The sequence below is a fragment of the Danio rerio genome, chromosome 25 (assembly GCF_049306965.1).
Source record: "Danio rerio strain Tuebingen ecotype United States chromosome 25, GRCz12tu, whole genome shotgun sequence".
NCBI lineage: Eukaryota > Metazoa > Chordata > Actinopteri > Cypriniformes > Danionidae > Danio > Danio rerio.
The window spans coordinates 34,339,163-34,354,877 of NC_133200.1; the positions used below are offsets into that span (position 1 = coordinate 34,339,163).

The 15,715-nt window shown below is 42.1% G+C and overlaps 2 protein-coding genes across 5 annotated transcripts in view; one reads left to right on the forward strand and one right to left on the reverse strand.

Moving 5' to 3' along the window:
• Positions 1 to 15,715, reverse strand: part of LOC141381016 (uncharacterized) — a 191,831-nt gene that overhangs the window by 170,036 nt on the left and 6,080 nt on the right. Inside the window, exon 2 of the mRNA XM_073943292.1 lies at positions 14,846 to 14,939. The gene's annotated coding sequence lies outside the window, so the exon portion shown is untranslated. The remainder of the gene's footprint in view (positions 1 to 14,845; positions 14,940 to 15,715) is intronic.
• apba2a (amyloid beta (A4) precursor protein-binding, family A, member 2a) overlaps positions 1 to 15,715 on the forward strand; it is a 29,438-nt gene that overhangs the window by 6,052 nt on the left and 7,671 nt on the right. Inside the window, exons 1-10 of one of the 4 annotated variants that reach the window (XM_073943289.1) lie at positions 359 to 973; positions 1,663 to 3,235; positions 5,858 to 5,917; positions 6,005 to 6,041; positions 6,291 to 6,436; positions 6,586 to 6,672; positions 6,985 to 7,167; positions 10,369 to 10,548; positions 14,201 to 14,413; positions 14,486 to 14,605. In XM_073943289.1, coding sequence (XP_073799390.1) covers positions 1,706 to 3,235; positions 5,858 to 5,917; positions 6,005 to 6,041; positions 6,291 to 6,436; positions 6,586 to 6,672; positions 6,985 to 7,167; positions 10,369 to 10,548; positions 14,201 to 14,413; positions 14,486 to 14,605 — 2,556 coding nt within the window. In that variant the 5' untranslated portion in view covers positions 359 to 973; positions 1,663 to 1,705. Of the gene's footprint in view, positions 1 to 358; positions 974 to 1,662; positions 3,236 to 5,857; positions 5,918 to 6,001; positions 6,042 to 6,290; positions 6,437 to 6,585; positions 6,673 to 6,984; positions 7,168 to 10,368; positions 10,549 to 14,200; positions 14,414 to 14,485; positions 14,606 to 15,715 lie in introns of those variants that run through there. The other 3 variants (XM_073943288.1, XM_021470720.2, XM_009298125.4) reach the window with 3 other exon arrangements.

Here is a 15,715-nt window from a genome sequence, read left to right on the forward strand (position 1 = left end):
AGGTTTTAATAGAGCTGCGGGACTACAAAATTAGGGTGTAGATGTAAATTGCTTATAAGCAAATTTAGGATATTGGCACAATTTATTCTAGCACTTACTCGATAAAAATAAACACTTTAGTCCAATACATTTTTTTTTTCAAAATATCAGGCTATAAATAAGTACAGATATGGAAACGTTACTGTAAGAGACCACTTAAACATGACCACTTTCTTTAGTGTTACCATTCACATGTTATCTGCTGAGTCTTAAAAAGTCTTAAAATGTCTTAAATCTCAAAAGCTTATTTTTAGGCCTTAAAAGGTCTTAAATCTTCTGAAAAATTGTCTTGTAGGTCTTAAATCTTTTTTTTTTACAGGTTTTAATTTCCCTTTGTTCATGTATAGCTACCCAATCTGGCGATTAACACCCAGAGATGGGTTGCGACTGGAAGGGCATCCGCTGTGTAATAATGTGCTGGATTAGTGGGCGGTTCATTCCGCTGTGGCGACCCCGGATGAATAAAGGGACTAAGGGAGTAAAAATCATATACATGTGTTTCTCTAAACAGTTTTCAACAATCGTCAACAGAACAAATGCTTATTAATTCTGAAAGCAGTCTGTTTTAATTAATGAAATTGCTTTTTGAGAAATAGTGTTAGTCTTGTTTTAGTTTACATTTACTAAAATAAACCTGATCTGCAACACAGGCTCATTCTGAAAACGTAGCTCATATACATTTCTGGAGATCGCGAATTATGTAGTCAGACGTATGTATGGCTGCATTTCGTCTTTAAAATGAGCGCTAAGAGGCAGTATGACGCCGTTCCTTTTCTCGCTTACCAGCTGACTGCTCACCTCCATATGGACGGCTTTTCCATTGTTACCAGTTTGTCTGGTAGCTCGACACGCACATCGATGGACTTAAGACACAGAGCGGAGTTGACTGCTACAACAGTGTTAGAGTCTGGCGAAGAACAGTTTCAGAAAGCAGGTAAAGCAAAAACAAAAGCCAAAAGATACAATAAACAAGTAAATTACAGTGTGAGAATGTGGTAAAATCTAAATGTGGGGTTTTCTTTTTCTGGATTGCTTTTTAAAATACTATTGGTTGGGTTTATGGAAAAAGAAGGGTGGGTCAGTCGATCGGGTCAGTCAGTCAGTCAGTCGACAACATAAAAAATTGAAAAGCATACACACCGGCCTCTGGTGGATTTACGCAAGAAGAGCAGGTGCAAATGGCACTCGCGAGAGAAAATTGAGATCTGAACAAGTGTACACAGAGGCCTCTGATGGATTTATGCGAGAAGAGGAGGCGCTGATGGCACTCGTGATATACATTTAAGATGTGAAAAAACATAAACAGCAGCCTATGGTGGATTTACGTGAGAAAAGCAGGCACGAATGGCACTCGCAAGAGAAATTTGAGATCTGAAAACGAGTACACAGCGGCCTCTGGTGGACTTGTGAAAACAAAAATTGCAAAAAAAACATAGCTCCTGGGACGTATTTTGCCCTTTCCAGAAATGTGTATAGGGTTACGTGATCAGAATAAGCCTGGGTTGTTAATCTGGCATGAGACAAATCTGTTGTGTAGGCAAAACTTTTGTTGCAGTCGTTCATCTAAGCAAGGTTTTACTCACATTTGTCAGTTTTAATCTAAAAATTTGTATTTTGTTTTAGGGCTGACTGAAACCCACATTTGTGGGGCTGATAAAAGCTCATCATGGCTTTCAAAAGAAGACCAGAAACCAGAAGTGTTGCTGCAGAGCTCAATCCACCTGCCTTTAGCGCTGTGCCTGAGGGAAGAGAACAGCTCTCTGGAGATAGAGATGATCCAGTTCTTGAGGAAGCCGAGCATGACAAGCTGGATTGCCAAACACCCTCACCTACCCCAGCTCAATACTCTCTAAGCGATGAATCTGGGGATGACTCCATACGAGGAGAAAGCCCTCTTCAGCCAGACAGCATGGAGGAGGACTCGCTGTCCGAATACGATAATGTAGGATCCGGGGACGAGCAAGAAGAGGTGGAGCGAGACTATGAGGAAGATGAGGAACTGCAAACCGAAGCAGACAGGATGACTTACTATGTCCACTGTTGTCCCGAGGATGAAAGTTACATGGAAGGATTGGACTGTCATGAAGGGGCAGATGGTGCCGAGTGTCCCAGCACATCTCAGGACGTCCGGGAGAGTTGCAAACCAAAGGAAGCTTGGGAACACTCAGACACAAGCTTATGCAAGGGTCAGCAAAAAGATGCAGCTACGATGGTTTATAAACAGCCTGAACCCATCACTGAGACAACCTTCGTGCAAGCCCCGATGGCTGAGGATGAGGAGGATGAAGAAGAAACAGAGGAAGACGTGGAGGAAGAGGACAGCGAAGAAGAAGACAATGGTGGCTTCTTCCATTATGAAGGGAATGAAGCGGAGCTGAACAACAATGAAATTCCACATAAAGACAATTGTTCTAATGTCTGTCGTAGAGAAGGCAAAAGTCCTCCTCAAGAGTTCAGTCGTGTTAAAGTGGGTCAAGAAAGTAGAAGAAGCCAGGATAATCCCAAATACTCAAGAGATGTTCCTCTAGGGTCAAATTGTACACAGAGAGATCGAATGGAAAGGGTTCGGGACAAGAATGGTAGTGACTGTCCAAAAGTTTCAAATGCCCCGGTGGCCAGAGAATCAAGGAAAGACTCTAGACAAAATTTCAAGTATAGAGGACATCATTTGGAGACGAAAAACAACAGAGAAACTGCTTACCAGGGCCATAGCGCGGTCACCATTAAAGGTAAATCTGCAGATGCAGAGGACAGAGGCACTTGGAAAAAAAGACACTTGCTAAAATACTCTAGAGAGGATGCCAGGGGCGGAGATGGGAACAATTCTCACAAGCGAAGTAAAAGTCCTGAAAATTGCAAAAACAGACCACAGGACCATCCCATTTGTAGTCACAAATCAAATGGTGAAAATGAAAGGAAGATTTCTGGAAATGTTGAAGCGCGGATTGAGAATGAAGTTAAAACAAAACTCATTATTGCTCCAAACAACTCAGGAAGGACCAAAGTTGCACCTGATCAGGCAAAAAATGTAAAAGGGGCCCCTGAGAGCCCCAGAGCCTCTTCAGCATCATCAGGCAAGAGAAACAGTAAACCCAGAGGCCAAGCTAATACACCTGTACAGTCCCCAGCCAAACAGGTAAATAAGGACTCAGCCAAACCTGTCGAAGAAGAGAAGACAAGGCCTAATGAGGAACAGGTAACTCTGAAAATTATCTTCTACCTGTTAAGAAGTCTTTGCTTTTTACACCATTTGTGTGCTGCCCTCTTATTGTAGCACCCCCCCCCCCCCCCCCCCCAAATTAACTATCCCATTACCACCAAAAAAAAAAAACATTTTGTGTTCATGCATCTTCCACCATAGTCTTGTCAGTAATCTCTCCTAAACTGCCTAACCTTTGACAAATGACAGACCAGTTGTCATTCATTTCAATAAAGAGTAGTATGGGGTCTGTTTGGAGATTCAATAATATACATATTGAGCTAAGATGGTGAGTGAAGGAGACCTTGGCTGTTTCTCAATATGCATTTTCAAACAATCTTACGTCCTTGTGTTCTCGTGTAACTTCATCATCAACCGACAAAATTCAATTCCAATACCCAAGACCACAAGATCAGACGAATCGTGGAAGAACCCAGATGTATATGATATTGAAGATGCGGAGCACTCTCCCTTAACAGCAGCTTTATTTTTTAAACATCTGTAAGAGTGAACTCGTGAAACGAGAAAGTAAACAACCTCATACATTTTTTTAACAAAGACATAAACGCATGGAAAGGTGTTTAAGCTAGCCTCTGTTTTACATACCCCCCTAAACTTCACACCTATCCGGGTCACAACACCAATGTAACCCTCATCAGTCTTACACCTCTGAACCCGCTCTGAGCTGGGATCGAACTGGCAACTAGAGCACGTTTTTAGAAGTCAGAGGAGTGAGGTGTACCTGCACAGCTTTTTACTAGCTAGCCTCTGTTACACTTACCCCCCTAAACCTCACTCCCATACGGGTCACGGCAGCAATGTAACCCCTGCCAGTCCTACACCACTCAACCCCATCTGAGCTGGGATCAAACTGGTGACTAGAGCACATTTTTAGAGGTCAGAGAATTGAGGTTTACCTGCACAGCACTTCACTAGCTAGCCTCTGTTACACTTAGCCCCTAAACCTCACTCCCATCTAGATCACGGTGCCAATATAACCTCTGCCAGTCCTACACCACTCAACCTGCTCTGAGCTGGGATCAAACTGGTGACTAGAGCACATTTTTAGAGGTCAGAGGAGTGAAGTTTACCTGCACAGCACTTCACTAGCTAGCCACTGTTACACTTAGCCCCCAAACCTCACTCTTATCTTGGTCACGGCACCAATACAACCCCTGCCGGTCCTACACCACTCAACCTCATCTGAGCTGGGATCAAACTGGTGACTAGATAAAGTTTTTAGAGGTCAGAGGAGTGAGGTTTACCTGCACAGCACTTCACTAGCTAGCCACTGTTACACTTAGCCCCCAAACCTCACTCTTATCTAGGTCACGGCACCAATACAACCCCTGCCGGTCCTACACCACTCAACCTCATCTGAGCTGGGATCAAACTGGTGACTAGATAAAGTTTTTAGAGGTCAGAGGAGTGAAGTTTACCTGCACAGCACTTCACTAGCTAGCCTCTGTTACATTTAGCCCCTAAACCTCACTCCCATCTGGGTCACAGCACCAATACAACTCCTGCCAGTCCTACACCACTCAACCTGCTCTGAGCTGGGATCAAACTGGTGACTAGAGCCCCTTTTTAGAGGTCAGAGGAGTGAAGTTTACCTGCACAGCACTTCACTAGTTAGCCTCTGTTACACTTAGCCCCTAAACCTCACTCCCATCTGGATGACGACGCCAATATCACCTCTGCCAGTCCTACACCACTCAACCTGCTCTGAGCTGGGATCAAACTGGTGACTAGAGCACCTTTTTAGAGGTCAGAGGAGTGAGGTTTGCCTGCACAGCACTTTACTAGCTAGCCTCTGTTACACTTAGCCCCTAAACCTCACTCTCATCCAGGTCACGGCACCAATACCACCCCTGCCAGTCCTACACCACTCAACCTGCTCTGAGCTAGGATCAAACTGATGACTAGAGCACCTTTTTAGAGGTCAGAGGAGTGAAGTTTACCTGCACAGCACTTCACTAGCAAGCCTCTGTTACACTTAGCCCCTAAACCTCACTCCCATATGGATCACGGCACCAATACCACCCCTGCCAGTCCTACACCACTCAACCCCATCTGAGCTGGAATCAAACTGATGACTAGAGAAATTTTTTAGAAGTCAGAGGAGTGAGGTTTACCTGCAAAGCACTTCACTAGCTAGCCTCTGTTACACTTAGCCCCCAAACCTCACTCTCATCTAGGTCACGGCACCAATTCGACCCCTGCCAGTCCTAAACCACTCAACCCCAACTGAGCTGGGATCAAACTAATGACTAGAGAAATTTTTTAGAGGTCAGAGGAGTGAGGTTTACCTGCACAGCACTTCACTAGCTAGCCTCTGTTACACTTGGCCCCTAAACCCCACTCCCATGCGGGTCACGGCACCAATACCACCCCTGCCAGTCCTACACCACTCAACCCGCTCTGAGCTAGGATCAAACTGGCGACTAGAGCACCTTTTTAGAGGTCAGAGGAGTGAAGTTTACCTGCACAGCACTTCACTAGCTGGCCATGTACATTTACATGGGCAGATTTTTTTGATGCATTCTTTATTAAAGCAAGTTCATGACTGACTTTTAGAAACTGTACCTATAGTCAACCTGCATTTGAATGTTTCTACAGGTTTCTCAAAGTGCTTCACAGGACAGTAGTACTGGGCCACCATCTGGACAAAATAGACCGGCAAGTTACCTAAATATATGCTGAACAGTATATCTGAGCGTCGGTTCTGTCAGGTCTGAAATTTAAATACTGTTTTCTTCTCAGCAGACCCAGAGAAACCCCTCTTTCCCAAGCTTTGTGGATAGTAAGTTCTGTTGTAAACGCAACTGAGTATTGTGACAAACCTTTAAATATCTGAAGGAGAATTCATTATAAAGATCTTCTATTTGTATATTTGTTTACATTGGTTCAGGGTATATGGTTGAAGTCAAAATTATAAGCCCTCCTGCTAAATAGATTATTTTTAGTTAAATTAGTTAAATGCTTAGTATAGTTCATTAGTTTAGTTAAATAGGTCATTGTGCTTATGATTGTCTCTGTATTTGTGTTACAGTTCCTGGTCCATGTGAGCCAGAAGATCTTATTAATGGAATCATATTTGCTGCAAACTACCTCGGCTCTACTCAGCTTCTGTCTGACAGAAACCCGTCTAAAAGCGTACGCATGAAGCAGGCGCAGGAAGCTGTGGACTGCGTTAAGGTAAGCTAAAAAAAGATTTCACACATATTCAAATGTGTTAAGGCTGTCAAATGTCACACAGGCTTATATAAGTACTAAAAATGAAAATGCTACTGTCAGTATTTCCCTCTCAGTCCACTAGATGACACTGTAACCTTTCTTATTTTCAGGCTGTAGAGGTTGAAACTCAGAGCTTGACAGAAATTGACTTGTTCATCTCGACTAAAGCCATCAAGGTGCTCAACGCTGACACACAGGTACTGTACGTGCATTTCATATGAAGCTGGTAATTGTGTGGGTAAGCATTTACACACATATGCAAGTATGCATTTTTACACAGCTGGTCCTGATATTTAGTGCCCTGGGCAAAATTTTAACTGGAGTCCCCTGTATTACTGATAAAAAATATATTTTTACGTATAAAATATGATTTGTTATTGCAAAATTTCAAAATAAGCATTGAATAAAATAGATTACAAATGACATTGAAAACTGTATAACGTTGTAAATCGTATTTTTTTTATGAAAGCTGCAGTAGAGGTGATTAATTTCCACTGTTTGTTTTACAGGAGACGATGATGGACAACGCTCTCCGCACCATCTCCTACATCGCAGACATCGGTAATGTGGTGGTTCTGATGGCTCGCAGACGTCTTTCCAACTCCTCGCTCGACTGCACAGAATCAGGCCTCAACAGTGATGCAAACCACAAGCAGTACCGCATGATATGCTACGTCTTTGAGTCTGAAGATGTGAGACTGATGCTTTACTCGGAATGATCAATTAAATGAACTATGATTACCATGTGCTTTTTTAATGATTAAGAAAAATAGCTAAATAATTACTATATGAGCATTTGTTTAATATTAAGCAATAGTTTGTTTTAGTATAAAATCAGTAGCTTTAAGCACGATCTCATTAACCTAACATTAAACAGATATAAAATACTGAAGATATTTGAGAAAATGTTTTTTATATTTTTGTATATTACCCAGATAGCATATGTATGTGGGCCACTTTAGGCAGTTATGCAGCACTGGTGGTCTTCCTTCGCCCCAGACAAAATGAATGTGAGCCTGAATTGGCCCACCTGTACAATGGTAAAGGGGGGCCAAAGATTCAAATTCATATATGGGTAATTTAGGACAAAGATTTGGCATTTATGGCAAAATGTAATCTGAACGTGAGCTTAATGTGTGGCCCATGTGGAAAATGATAAATTTGGCCCTAATGACGAAGGACGAATGTGGGCAAAACAGTGGCATAGTCATTTAAGGGTATTCCAGGTCTAAATTTAAAGTGGCTCACATGTGTAGGTGCAGTAATGTGGCCCAGTTATTTTAAGACATATGTGGGCCACTTTTGGCAAATATTTGGCACAGTAAGCTATGGCTAATGCAGCCGTTAGCCTATAGTGGCCCAGAGAAGATATGGAAAATGTGGCCCAGTTATCTTAAGACATATGTGGGCCACTTTTGGCAAATATTTGGCACAGTAAGCTCTGGCTATTGGGACTGCGAGCCTAATGTGGCCCAGAGAAAACATAACAAATGTGGCCCATTTATTTTAAAACAAACGTGGGCCACTTTTGGCACAGTAAGCTTTGGCTATTGCGACTGTGAGCCTAATGTGGCCCAGAGAAGATATGGCAAATGTGTCCCAGGTTTTTTAAAACATATATGGGCCACTTTTGGCAAATATTTGGCACAGTAAGCTATGGCTAATGCAGCCGTTAGCCTATAGTGGCCCAGAGAAGATATGGAAAATGTGGCCCAGTTATCTTTAGACATATGTGGGCCACTTTTGGCAAATATTTGGCACAGTAAGCTATGGCTAATGCAGCCGTTAGATTATAGTGGCCCAGAGAACATATAGAAAATGTGGCCCAGTTATCTGAAAAAACATATGTGGGCCACTTTTGGCAAATATTTGACTCAGTAAGCTATCGCTAATGCAGCCGTTAGCCTATAATGGCCCAGAGAAGATATGGAAAATATGGCCCAGTTATCTTTAGACATATATGGGCCACATTTGGCTAATATTTGGCACAGTAAGCTATGGCTAATGCAGCCATTAGCCTATAGTGGCCCAGAGAAGATATGGCAAATGTGGCCCAGGTTTTTTAAAACGTATGTGGGCCACTTTTGGCAATTATTTGGCACAGTAAGCTATGGCTAATGCAGCCGTTAGCCTATAGTGGCCCAGAAAAGATATGGAAAATATGGCCCAGTTATCTTTAGACATATGTGGGCCACTTTTGGCAAATATTTGGCACAGTAAGCTCTGGCTATTGGGACTGTGAGCCTTATGTGGCCCAGAGAAAACATAACAAATGTGGCCCATTTATTTTAAAACATACGTGGGCCACTTTTGGCACAGTAAGCTCTGGCTATTGCGACTGTGAGCCTAATGTGGCCCAGAGAAGATATGGCAAATGTGTCCCAGGTTTTTTAAACATATATGGGCCACTTTTGGCTAATATTTGGCACAGTAAGCTATGGCTAATGCAGCCGTTAGCCTATAATGGCCCAGAGAAGATATGGAATATGTGGCCCAGTTATCTTTAGACATATGTGGGCCACTTTTGGCAAATATTTGGCACAGTAAACTATGGCTAATGCAGCCGTTGGCCTATAGTGGCCCAGAGAAGATATGGAAAATGTGGCCCAGTTATCTTTAGACATTTGTGGGCCACTTTTGGCAAATATTTGGCACAGTAAGCTATGGCTAATGCAGCCGTTAGCCCATAGTGGCCCAGAGAAGACATAGAAAATGTGGCCCAGTTATCTGAAAACATATGTGGGCCACTTTTGTCAAATATTTGACACAGTAAGCTGTGGGTAATGTGGACTTGAGCCTATAATGGCCCAGAGAAGATATGGCAAATGGGGCCCAGTTATCCTAAAACAAATGTGGGCCACGTTTGGCAAATATTTAGCACAATTAGCTCTGGCTAATGTGGCTGTGAGCCTAAAGCAGCCCAGAGAAGATATGGCAAATGTGGCCCAGTTATCATAAAACATATGTGGACCACATAGACTAAAGTCACCATCATAGAGAAAAGTATTTGCTTTAGTTGGCCTCATAGCCCTGAACCTCTCAATATAAAGTTGGGATGCTGTAACTTTTAAGAACTTTGCTTGAAAAGTTTGATCATTAAAATGTTTAATCAATTATTAGAAGTAATAGGCCAGATCAGGGCCAGAATAAAAGCAAACTGTGGCTTGTAAATAAAAGTCACCTATAGCTTTCATCCTGAGCCATGGCTGTGTTTAAAATTACATCAATGTTTTTAAAGTGCACTGTGAAGGGAACGCAATTGTAAACATGAAGATTGCTAAAACTGAACTGTAAAAATGCTTTGAAAGCAAATTACACCTAAGATTGATGACTTTAATGCTTCTTTATTTAAATAATTCCAAGTTTAAATGTTAGAATGTTTCAAATGAATAGGGCATAGGGGTGATAACTGGGAATAGAAAAAAGCCAGGAACTCTGTTTCTAACTACAGCTCCAGAGGTGTAGTCGCAAGTGTACAAGTTTGCGACGCAGTTTGCGAATGTTTGTTGGAACGACGGATTTGGGAAACGGCAAATCAACAAACTATGTTTGTAACAACGGAACTTGCGACCTTAGTTAGCTGATCATGGTTTTCAGAAATGCACCCCAGATTGATTAGATTGACTAGTCAAAAAAGAAATAACAACCTGATAAAAATAACAAACATTCAAGCAGCAGCTGTGTATAAGTGTATGAGTGACGGTGGACTCGTGTGATTGCTGTGTATTTGTTTCTCAGTTTCTCAGAGCTGCAGTTTTCATCATGTATGTTGAGTAGAGTAGAGTATCAGCAGCTTTTCCTCTGTTCCGCTCTCTCGATCAGCATGGAGTACTCACTCTCTCTCTCTGTCTGCCGTCACGTCTTCAAGTGTCCTCATCTCTGCTCCTCCACAGGCGCAGCTCATTGCTCAGTCCATCGGTCAGGCGTTCAGCATGGCCTACCAGGAGTTCCTGAGAGCCAACGGCATCAACCCTAAAGACCTGAGCCAGAAAGACTACAGCGACATTCTCAACACACAGGAGATGTACAACGACGACCTCGTCCACTTCTCCAACTCAGACAACTGTAAACAGGTGATAAAGCAAACCCCGGCCGATCTTAAAACTCTGTCACAAGCAACAAAGACACATCGTCATGCTCCTGTGATTTAATTTGATCTAGGTTGTATTCAGTTTTGTTTTTCGGTTCTGTCTAATCTAGTGGTCGACCCATATTATTATAGTAACATTATATTATTAATTTTGGTAAGGTTGCCATTCGTGTTTAGGGACTGAAGACAGTTAGGGATGAAGTGTTTTAGGTGTAATTTTGTTTTTTTTTCTTTTTGCAAACTAGTCTTAAGGTGGGTAACAGTACAGGGGTTTCAAAATGCACCACACATTCTCTGTTGGAGACAGGTCGGGACTGCAGGCAGGCCAGTCAAGTGCCTGTACCCTCTTTCTCCACAGCCAGGACTTTGTAATGTGTGCAGAATGTGGTTTTGCATTGTCTTGTTAAAATGTGCTTTGGAAAAGAAGGCAGCATATCATGCTCCAAAATCTCTACGTACTTTTCAGCAATAATGGTGCCATCACAAAACTGACACAACCCCATAGCATGACAGACGCTGGCTTTTAGACCTGTTGCTGGTAACAGTTTGGATGATTCTTTTCTTCTTGGTCCGGAGCACACAGCGTCCATTTCTCCCAAAAATACCGGAAATAGTGATTTATCTGACCACAGTACACTTTCCTCTGTGTGATGGTCCCAGATGGCACTTCAGGACACTGTTAACATAGGGCTTTCCTTCAGTTTTAACTGGCATTTGTGGATGTAACTACGTATTGTGGTACTTGACAAAGGTTTGCCAAAATAGTTCTGAGCCCATGTGGTGATATCACTAAGACATAAATGACGATTCTTTATGCAGTGTCGCCTGAGGGTCAGAGATCACGGTTGTTCAGCTTAGGCTTGCGCCCTTGTCCTTAATGCACTGAAATGCCTCCAGAGTCCTTGATCATTTAATGATGTTCTGCACTGTTGACGGTGAAATATCCAAATGTCTTGTTCTCTTTCTTTGAGGAACATTATTTTTCAACATTTCAATCATTTTCTCATGTGTATGTTGGCAAACTGGCGATCCTCAGCCTATCTTTGCTCCTAAAGGACTAGACCTTTCATGGATACTGCTTTTGTTCAAAGCATAATTACAGTCACCTGTTGACATCACCTGTTTCAAATCACATCATTTCACCAATTTACAAGCTCCAAATTGCTCCTGCCCAAACTTTTTTGGAATGTGTTGCAGGTCTGAATGACATGAAAGGATGTATATTTACAAATGAAACAAAGTTAACCAGACAAAAGTAAAACATTTTGTGTTTATATCGGGCTCTATTTTAACGATCTAAGCGCAAAGTCTAAATCGCAGAGCGCAAAAGCATTAAGGGCGTTACTGAATCCACTTTTGCTATTTTAAGGATAAAAAAATACGCTCTGCACCGTGGCACATGGTCTAACAGGGTTGTGCTTATTCTCTTAATGAGTTACGGGTGTGTTTTGAGAATAAACCAATCTGGGGTCGCCACAGCGGCGGAATGAACCGCCAAATTATCCAGCACACGTTTTATGCAGCGGATGCCCTCTTAGCTGCAACCCATCTCTGGGAAACATCCACACACACTCATTCACACTCATACACTACGAACAATTTAGCCTACCCAATTCACCTGTACCACATGTCTTTGGACTGTGGGGAAAACCAAAGCACGCAACACAGAAACGCCAACTGACTCAGCCGAGGCTCGAACCAGGGACCTTCTTGCTGTAAGGCGACAGCACTACCTACTGTGCCACTGCATCGCTTAAGCTTTTTTTTAATAAAACAAATATAAATATGCATATAATAAATAATTCTGCTACTAATAATAACTTTATACAAAAGCAAGTTGTCGTGAATAAACTGAAAAAAGCCCCCCCGAGATGAAGAAGGTGTGGTGGCGGTGGTTTTTATATTTATGTTGAAAATGATAATTTTTGTAATATTTTAATCCTTTATTCTTTTTCATCTGTAAAGATATTTGTGTATTGCTGTACATCCTGAGTGTATTAAGCAATGTTTAAGCGAGGCGCACAACGCGCCCTGTGCTGGACTTTAGACCTGCTTTCAGCTGGCCTATTGCACAGTCTATTTCAGTTCCTCAAAATAGCAACAAGCCAACAATGCGCCTTAACACACCTCCTTTCTAGACTGAAACTTCCTAGAGTCCACAAAGTGGCACAAATTGATTTGCTATTTAAACAACGTGGCGGAAAACTGGAAAATTAAGGTTGCATTGGGCTGAAAATAGCAACACGTCTGTGAAACACGTCTTGCGCCTTATTGCGCCGGGTGTATGGTAAGGGCCCATTGTCTGCAATGAAATAGAATTCAAAGTAAATTTGGAAGTCACTACTTTACTTTTATTTGTGTTTTTCATACTGTCTCAACGTTTTCTGATTTTGGGTTGTGGTATTTCACATAACTTTTGCTGTACTTTGGATAAAATAGATCCACTAAAAACTGGAATCAGATGTTTAGTAAATTAAAAAAAAACTCACAATTGTAAGATTGCAGGTCATTTTACCTTATTCTATGACATTATGAATTATATTTACAACAGCTGCCACCTCATATTTACAGTTGACGTAAAAATTATTATGTTAAATATTTCCCAAATGATGTTTAACAGAGCAAGGAAATTTTCACAGTATGTCTGATAATATTTTGTCTTCAGGAGAAAGTCTGATTTACATTTACATTTACATTTAGTCATTTGGCAGACGCTTTTATCCAAAGCGACTTACAAATGAGGACAAGGAAGCAATTTACACAACTATAAGAGCAACAATGAATAAGTGTTGTAGGCAAGTTTCAGGTATGTAAAGTGTAAGAAGCAAAACATTAGTAATTTTTTTTTTGTAGTAGTAGTTAGTAGTGGAGTCAGAGAGGCAATTGCAGATTAGTCAGGAAAGTGGAGAATAAATAGTTGAGTTTTTAGTCGTTTCTTGAAGACAGCGAGTGACTCTGCCGTTCTGATGCAGTTAGGGAGTTCATTCCACCAACTGGGCAGATTGAATGCGAGAGTTCGGGAAAGTGATTTCTTCCCTCTATAGGATGGAATCACGAGGCGATGTTCATTCACAGAACGCAAGTTTCTGGAGGGCCTATAAATCTGCAGAAGTGAGAGCAGATAAGACGGAGCAAAGCCAGAAATCGCTTTGTAAGCAAACATCAAAGCTTTGAATTTGATGCGAGCAGCAACTGGCAGCCAGTGCAAACGGATGAGTAGCGGAGTGACATGTGCTCTTTTAGGTTTATTAAAGACCACTCGTGCTGCTGCGTTCTGAAGCATCATCTTATTTATTTTATTTCGGCTAGAATAAAAGAAGTTTTTAATTTTTTAAAAACCATTTTAATATAATTTCATTATTTTTACCCCCCTTAAGCAGTATGTTTTATTCGATTGTCTACAGAACAAACCACTGTTATACAATGACTTTCCTAATAAGCCTTTAAATTGCACTTCAAGCTGAATACTTGTACTAGCATTTTGAAAAATATCTAGTCGAAATGTATTTACTGTCATCATGGCAAAGACAGAAGAAATCAGAAATGAGTTATTAAAACTATTATGTTTAGAAATGTGTTGGAAAATGTAATATACTCTTTTTATTTTTTTTTCCCTGGTGTGATTTGCTACTCAGCTTCATCTGGAGAAGCAGAAGGGGGAGATTTTGGGTGTAGTGATCGTAGAGTCGGGCTGGGGCTCCATCCTGCCCACCGTCATCCTGGCCTGCATGCTGAACAACGGCCCTGCTGCCCGCTCCGGAAAGCTGAATGTGGGCGATCAGATCATGGCCGTCAACGACACCAGTCTGGTGGGCCTGCCGCTCGCTGCCTGCCAGGGCATCATCAAGGTCTGAGCATATTCAACACTCCCCTGTCATTGCAGCATTCATTTTTAAATAGTTGTGTCTGTGTTATTGTAGGCCCTGAAGAATCACGTTCAGGTGAAGCTGAGTGTAGTGAGTTGCCCACCCGTTACGACCGTCCTCATAAAGAGACCAGACCTGCAATACCAGCTCGGGTTCAGTGTTCAGAACGGCATAGTAAGTAGAGATGCACCATTATGGCCATTTCAGAGGATTCAGAAGACATTTGGAAGGCAGTAACAGAGATATAGGTGCTGTGTACACTACAATTTAAAACAGGGGTCTCAAACTCTCGGCCCGCGGGCCATTTGCGGCCCTCAGTGCAATATTTTGTGGCCCGCGCCGACCGCTGTACTCTGACAGAATCAGCGGAGCGGGGAGAGAGAGCGCTCCCCGCTCCGCTGATTCTATCCGTACACAGCGCGCTTGTCACTCAATGTGCATTGTCGCGCGCGTTCTGATCAGCTGTGTTGTCGCGCGCGTACTCAAGAGCGGTGTTATCGCGCGCCTACTGAAGGGCGGGATCGAGGGTGTGTCGCGTCGCGGGGGCACTTTTGATCATTTTGGAAGGGCACTTTCTATGCAAGACTAAAAAGGGCATGTGCTCTGCACAGGTTGAGCCCTATGTGTGCACGTGCCTGCCCTGCATCTTATATATATTATAGGTAGATACAGACTGGTACAGACTGATTTGACTGGAGTGGGGTGGGGGTGTTTTATTTATACATATATACGCCTTTTTTTTAGGTGAGGGAATGGAAGTTTTGAGTGAGTTCCCCCACTTTTTTCCCTAGGACTTCAATAAGTCAAAGTACAGGTCTAGACTTAATGATGATCATCTTCAAGCCATACTGAGGGTCTCAACTGCTTCCGCTCTAAAGCCAAATGTGGTTCAGATTTGTGAGAAGAAGCGCTGTCAAGTCTCTGGCAGCAAGAAGTAGGCAAAAGATGCCATGTTCAGAAGAACTGTTCATAATCGTTACCCAATGTTCTATTAATGTTCAGGACACTTCATGTTCAGAAGAAATAATTAAAACTGTTAATAATGACATTTGAGGACTTTTTTTTGTGAAATCCCTTATGCGGCCCAGCCTCGCCCAGACTTTGCCTCCTGCGGCCCCCAGGTAAATTGAGTTTGAGACCCCTGATTTAAAACATAGTTGTTTTTCAGGGTTTCTGTGGGCCTTTAAACAGAAAAAATTTGATTTCAAGGTCTCGTTTTTACTCATGATAGATCTTTAATTTTACATGATAGTGTGACTTTGATATTTTACCCTTTCTTTGTTT